The sequence below is a fragment of the Cajanus cajan genome, chromosome 5, assembly GCF_000230855.2.
Source record: "Cajanus cajan strain Asha chromosome 5, NIPB_CcT2T_4, whole genome shotgun sequence".
Lineage (NCBI taxonomy): Eukaryota > Viridiplantae > Streptophyta > Magnoliopsida > Fabales > Fabaceae > Cajanus > Cajanus cajan.
The window spans coordinates 46,433,815-46,441,245 of record NC_138521.1 but is presented as its reverse complement, the minus strand read 5'-3'; the positions used below and the strand labels follow the sequence as shown (position 1 = coordinate 46,441,245).

General features: G+C 39.0%; 1 protein-coding gene across 1 annotated transcript; it reads left to right on the top strand.

Annotated features, from left to right (window-relative positions):
- The first annotated feature begins 214 nt into the window (after nt 1-214).
- Nucleotides 215-3,863, top strand: LOC145958020 (uncharacterized). The gene is made up of 5 exons (XM_083074469.1): nt 215-1,184; nt 1,429-1,803; nt 2,254-2,333; nt 2,433-2,951; nt 3,501-3,863. Exons 1-5 carry the CDS (start codon nt 215-217, stop codon nt 3,861-3,863), a joined length of 2,307 nt encoding a protein of 768 aa, XP_082930595.1.
- The last annotated feature ends 3,568 nt before the right edge of the window (nt 3,864-7,431 follow it).

The window sequence follows — 7,431 nt, the reverse complement described above, 5'->3', positions numbered from 1 at the left end:
AAGGGTTAGAGGTCCTCGAGGCCGATCAGAAAATGTATGTGGTTGGGATGTATTTTGCTGATCAGCAACTAACAGCCTTTGCGAAGACCAAGCCTTTCGATGCTTACAATTCTGGGGTGATGGATGAAGAGGAAGGAATCAAGAAAACCTTTTGCTGGGATGTGAAAAAGGGATTTGTGATTCGAGCCGAAAAGGATTCGGCTCCACCAGAAGAATGAAGGATAAAGATCCTTACTCGAGCTTTTTAGCTCGAATATCGGCCTATGTGGCCGATCGAACGACCAACATGGCCGAAGAACAATATTTTGAAGATAGCAAAGACAGTTCGACCATCGTGGCCGAAGAAAAACAGAAAACAAAGGGAAACTTCAAGGTGAAAAAAGAAGAAAAAAAAAAGACAAATATAGATCCCGAAGTTGAAAAAAACAAAGGAAAAGAAAAAACAGAGGAAAACCGAGAGGACCGAGTTTCCTCGAGACAAACAGAAACAGAAAAAATAGAAAAAGACCAGGAGGTCGAAACAACCACAAAATGCAAAGAGCAAGAGCTGGAACCCAAATTAGACTGTATTTTCGATGATTCGCCCCTGGGATTCGAGAGGGCAACCAATGAAGAACATAAGTTAGAATCCCAAGATCCGCTTGAAGAAATCAATCTGGGAACTGTCGAAAATAGAAAAGTAACTTATATCAGCAAGTTCTTGCAAGGGAAGTTAAAGGAGGAAATAATTCGAGTTTTACATGAATACAAAGATTGTTTTGCATGGGATTATGATGAAATGCCAGGATTAGATCGAGAGTTGGTAGAGCATAGGCTACCCATGATCCCAGGAAAGAAACCCGTAAAGCAAACTCCTCGAAGATTTGCTCCTGAAATACTCGAGAAAATCAAGGGAGAAATTGAGAGGTTATTAAAAGCGAAGTTCATCAGAACTTCAAGATATCCTGAGTGGATCTCGAACATAGTACCGGTTATAAAGAAAAATGGGAAACTCAGAGTATGCATTGACTTTCGAGATCTCAACATGGCAACTTCCAAAGATGAGTATCCTATGCCCATTGCTGAAACCATGATAGACGTTGCTGCAGGTAATGAAATTATGTCTTTACTTGATGGTTATTCAGGATATAACCAAATTTTCCTTGCAGCTAATGATATATCGAAAACTTCTTTTCGATGTCCAGGTGCGTTGGGCGTTTATGAATGGGTGATGATGCCATTTGGACTAAAAAATGCAGGTGCCACTTACCAGAGGGCATCATCACCCATTCATAAACGCCCAACGCCACTTACAAGTATACATTGATGATATAATTGTTGGGTCGAAACAAAAGGAGGACCACCTAAGCCATTTAAAATTATCTTTTGAAAGAATGAGAAGACATGGTTTGAAAATGAATCCACTAAAATGTGCTTTTGGTGTTTCAGCAGGAGAATTTCTGGGGTTTGTTATACACCAGAAAGGAATTGAAGTTAATCAAAATAAGACGAAAGCTATCATGGAGATTAAACCTCCATCGAACAAGAAGGAACTTCAATCTCTTTTAGGTAAAGTAAATTTTTTGAGAAGATTTATCTCGAATTTATCTGGTAAAACTAAAGTGTTCTCTCCTTTGCTGCGTTTAAAAAAGGAGCAAGAATTTCGATGGAATGAAGAACACCAGAAAGCGTTCGAGGAAATTAAAATCTACCTGGCTCATCCTCCAGTGCTTGCACCACTCTCTGAAGGGAAGCAACTGAAGTTGTATATTTCAGCTAGTGATTCGACTATTGCGGGCATGCTGGTGCAAGATGATGATAATGGCATCGAAAGAGCAATTTATTATTTAAGTCGAATGTTAGTAGGAGCAGAAACTAGATATACCCCTTTAGAGAAATTATGTTTAAGTCTTTATGTTGCTTGTACAAAGTTGAAATACTATATTAGGACTCGTGATGTTGTAATATTTTGTCGAAGTAATGTGATAAAATATATGTTGTGTAAACCTGTGTTACATTCTCGAGTTGGTAAATGGGCACTTGCATTAACTGAATACTCATTAACTTTCGAGCCATTAAAAGCAACCAAAGGTCAAGTAATTGCAGATTTTCTTGCAGATCATTTGAAAGAAACTGAAAAAATTAATTACTTAGCCATTAAACCTTGGGAATTATTTTTTGATGGTTCTAAACATGACTTAGGCACCGGGATAGGTTTTTTAATCATTTCTCCTCAAGGAATTCCGACTAAGTTATCATTCAAAACAAATACAGGATACTCGAATAATGAAACTGAATACCAAGCACTCATTACTGGACTCGAGATCCTTAAAGAATTGGGCGCTAAAAATGTGGTAATTCAAGGAGATTCACAACTGGTCATCAAACAATTAACTCGAGAGTATAAGTGTTTAAATGCAAAATTAGTTGAATTCAAGACTCGAGCTGTGCAGTTACTTGACACGTTTGGTGAAGTAGAGTTACAACACATTCCTCGGGACTCAAATCTTATTGCAAATGAGTTGGCTCAGATAGCCTCTGGATATAAAATCAGTAAAGAGTGTCTCGAATATCTGATTCATACAGAAAGTGAAGTGTTAGACCATCGAGAAATTCTAAGTATAGGTTCAGCAAGTCAACAAGATTGGAGGAGCGAATTGATCGAATATTTGCGAAATCCTAATATAAAGGTCGAAAGGAAGATTAAACTCCAAGCTCTCAATTATCTCTTACTAAACGGTGAATTGTACAAAAGAGGCTTCGACGGAGTTTTGTTCAAATGTCTGGGAGACCATGAAGGTTATATAGCAATGGCAGAAATTCATGAAGGCATTTCTGGAGCACATCAAGCTGGAAAGAAGATGAAATGGGTTTTGTCAAGGAAAGGTTTATATTGGCGAACTATGATTAAAGATTGTATCGAATTCGCAAAAAGTTGTGAGGAGTGTAAAAAACATGGACCAATACAAAAGGTACCAGCAAGTGAGTTGCATTCGATCATCAAACCTTGGCCATTTCGGGGTTGGGCAATGGATTTAATCGGACAAATACACCCACCTTCCTCAAAAAATAACAAATATATTTTGGTTGCCATAGATTACTTTACAAAATGGGTTGAAGCTATTCCTTTAAAAGATGTTGAGCAAAATGACATAATTAATTTCATCGAAGATCACATTATTACAAGGTTTGGGATTCCTCAAACAATTACAACTGATCAAGGTACAATTTTCACAGGTCGAAAAGTCGCTCAATATACAGAATCGAGAGGGATTAAGTTGATAACTTCAACACCATATTATGCGCAAGCAAATGGTCAAGTCGAGGCAGCTAACAAAATAGTGATTGGGCTAATTAAAAAGCATGTGTCAAATAGGCCTTGAAGTTGGCATGAAACTCTTGTTCAAATACTATGGGCTTATAGAAATTCTCCGAGAGATGCAACTACTCCATATAAGTTAGTGTATGGGCATGAAGCTATCCTTCCTATTGATATTAACTTATAATCAATTCATATACAGAAACAGAATGAATTACCTACTGATGATTATTGGAATCTAATGTATGATGAGTTGATTTCTTTAGAGGAGGAAAGGTTAATTGCGTTGCAAAATATTGTTCGACAAAAGGAAAGAGTCGAGAAATCGTACAACAAGAGGGTTAAAACACAACGATTTCGAATTGGGGACTTGGTGTTAAAAGTAATTCTTCCCATGGATCAAAAATCTCGATATCTAGGTAAATGGTCTTATAACTGGGAAGGCCCCTTCATAGTCGAACAAGCATATTCTAAAAATGCATACGTCATTAAAGAGATAAATTCAAATGTGACGAAAGTAATGAATGGGAAATACTTGAAATATTTTCATAACAGAGCAGAATAATTTGTCCAACAGAAGCCAAATAAGAAAATCTAATTATTACAGAATTTGGACTTAAACTCTTTGAAAGCTTTGTAAGCCTCGTCCAAACGTTTTCTTCGAGAGGTGCATTGAGCTTCCAAGTGCTTCTTCTGCTCTAAGGTTTTCGCAAGTCGAGAAGATATGACCTTGCCTTCCTCTTTGAGACTTGTTTGACGCTACTTGATCTCTTGACTTTGAACCTTAATGGCATCCTTCTTCGAGCGAACCTTATCTAACTCATGTTGGAGAGACCTGATGGTGATCTCTATATCCTTTTCTTCTTGTTGTAATTTTTGCAGAGAAGACACCATTTCCGCCGTTGAGTCTTTGATCGTAAGCAGGTCCATTCGGAACTTCTTGAGTTTAGCACGGTCTTCTTCGCTTTCAACCTCGACATGGGTGACCTCTTGAAAAGCAGTGGACCATTGAGATCGAAGGTCCCATGCGAGGCTAAAGGGTTGGACAAATTCTTGCAGCTCAGAATGGACCTCAGGAGGAAGGTTAGAGTAAGATAATAGATCATCCATCATCTGCTCAACCTCTGTCTTGAACTCAGGAAAGAGAAAGGCCTGGTCAAGATCTTCAACATACGCCTTTGATCGAAAAGAGTCAAGTGGGGGTTGATATGATGGAGTCTCAGAAACTTGCTCAACAACTTTAACTTTTTCTTTTTCCGACTCTGAAGGACCACTTGTGCAATTATCCAAGACCTTGAAGATACTGTTAATATCTTCATCTTCATCATTGAAGAAGCTCATCAAGTCCAGGTCCGGAGAAGGAATTGACGAAAGACCTTGGACAGAAGAAGTAACCCCGCCTTGGGTCGAAGGGGAAGTTGTGAAGGGTCGAGGCGATTCAGTCGAACCTGTACAAAAAGAAAATACATAAGAAGGTTTCATTAAAAATCATGATAAAGTTGTAAAGTTGAAAGAAATATACCCTTGTTCGGACTCAAGGGAGGTTGTATCTCGAAAGAGGGATCACCTTGAACAGAGTCGTGCAAGGTCTCTGCGTTGACTAAAGGTTCCGACTGGGTAACCTTATCCTCTTCGATTTGAGGAGGAATTTGGATGGAGGCCATTATCGAAGCCATCTCGGTAACATTCAACTGAGACGTGACCAACTATAAACAAAAGAGAATATCATAAACATTTGGTGTTATTGAACAGATCTCGAGCCAGATGATGAAATAGGAAAGAACATGAGTAAACCTGTTGGGACGCCTCAGTGACAGGAGGAATATCTCTCGATATGTCTCGAGAAGAATCAACATCAATGATATCGATACCCTGATGAGTAAACAGTGTTAGAAAGATTTAATAAAAATCCAGTCGGAAACAAATTATTGGTCTGAATACCTTGGGTACTGATTTCATAGCATCTTGAAGAAGCTTCCCAGTAGGAGGTTTCTGAGTTTTTTTAGTAAGAGAAACTACCAACTTTCCCTTTCCTTTATCCTGCTTCTTCGTGGTCGAAACCTAAAAGTAAGGAAACAAGATATGAGTAGGATTTAAAGGGATAAGAAAATTTAAAGTAAAAGAGCTCTCTTACTGTCTTGGTACTGCTTGAATCCACTTTTTGTTTCTTAGAAATTTCGATATTCTGAAATACGAAAAGTGGGAAAAGATAAAATGAATGAAGAGAATTAATCGAAAAGGCTCAAAGAGATGGTGGGTAAAAAACTGTACCTTAGAACGAAGAGTGGCTTTTTCAGAAGCGGTCTTTCTTTTCCGACCCTTCAATGATGGTTTTTGGGCATCATCATCACTTTCCCAGTTAAGAGTTGGCTCAACATGTTGTGGAACACGTTGAGGAATGACATCTGCGAAATTCGAGGGAAAAGATGAGACAAGTACAAAATCGAATTTTTAGTTAAGGGTTTGGCTAAAGTTGTTTACCAGGAGGAGGGTTAACGTTATTGACCCAACATAGTGGCCACCATTTGCCTCGAGGAAAATCATACACGGAACATCTCGCATAGGTAACTCGATTTTTTACGGGAATCTCCTTGCACTTGAGGTAAAACGGGTCGAGTGTTTTCACCCATGGAGGGTGAGATAAATGCTTAACTAAACCAAAAAGAGCATTTGGAAGAGGAGGTATGTGTTTTGGACAAAATTTTTCGAAAACGGTTTTACCTCGAGGGTTTATTACCCTTTTCGAGCGGATGTTCCTTTGTACCATTTTCGATAAGGAGACAGAAGCATCAAAGATGGTTCGATGCACATTGTTGGGTCGATAAAAAACTTTAAAAAATTGCTCGAATTGATAAATTATAGTTTGATTCTTGAAAGTACCTGATTGTTTGGGACCCTGCGAACAAGAGAGAGGAGAATTAATCAGCTTCTTCAAAAAACCATCAAAATTGATGAGTTTATCTACAACATAATAACACCACCATCGAAGGTAGCATTGTGAAACCAAAAATGAAGGAGAAAAAGTGGAGGGTGTAAGCTTGAGCTCTTTGTCAGGTCGAAGGATGAAATTGAGGACTTCTTCATAATTCCCTTCGTCGACACAAATATCTGCATCAATGCTTTCCTTGCGACGAAGAGGAAGAGGCTTCATTTGACAAAGCCCAAATTGTCGAGCGAATAACTGAGGTTGGTAAGGGTAAAGGCTAACATATTTCTGTCTCATACTTGAGATAATGACATCTCAGGACAAGAACCCAAACCAAATGTCAGTTGAAGAAGGACTGATGTTTCCAACCTGATTATTTTGACGAAGCCAGGTTGGACCTATTAAGTTCGGTCGAATGAAAGGAGCTAAGTCCTCGGTGAAATCGGTAAAGCTAAGAATGGCTCTAATATATTTCTCAAAATTATCAACCAGACGTTTGCGAGGGGTGAGGGTTGTCAAACGAGCTCCTTCGAGTTCGCAGATAGGAATTGGAGTTGAAGGCAGACAAAGTTTCTTCTCGAGTATCGCGTTAAGCCACAGTTGAAGTAGCCATAATGGGCCGGAGAGATTTCGAGGCCTAGATTCTCGAGAAAGGCTCTCGGAAGCTTCATCAAGACAAGTGTACAGGGAAGCCAAGAGAAGTTTGCTTAAACATATCTTCTTTTTCGAATGAAGAGCTTGGGCTAAATTATAATAATATTTTGGGACTTGGAGCGAAGGCTTGCAGAAGACATGCTGATAACCAATACATGAGAAAAGCAATATGTTCTGAAGGGGAAACAGGCGTTTCAGAAGGGCCCATATGCGCAGTGATAAAAGCTAAATAGGTCTTTTTATCCCAAGTAATCGAAACATCCTTGATCGAAATTTCTTCTTCAAACACATCAGGATGAAATCTTTCACCGAGAGGCATTAATCCTGTTATAGCAGCAATATCGAGCAAAGTAGGGCAGAAAAAACCACAAGGGAACTCGAAAGCCCGAGTTTCTCTATTCCAGAAAAAGATAGCAGAAAGGAGCATCTGGGGGTCGAAAAGATGGAGGTCGAACTTGGCTAGTTGGATGAACTCAAAAATACCTGTTTCTTTCCATTCAGAAGACATAGAAGCCTCTACACGGGTTAGCCAAGACGAATGTCTCTCTTTAAC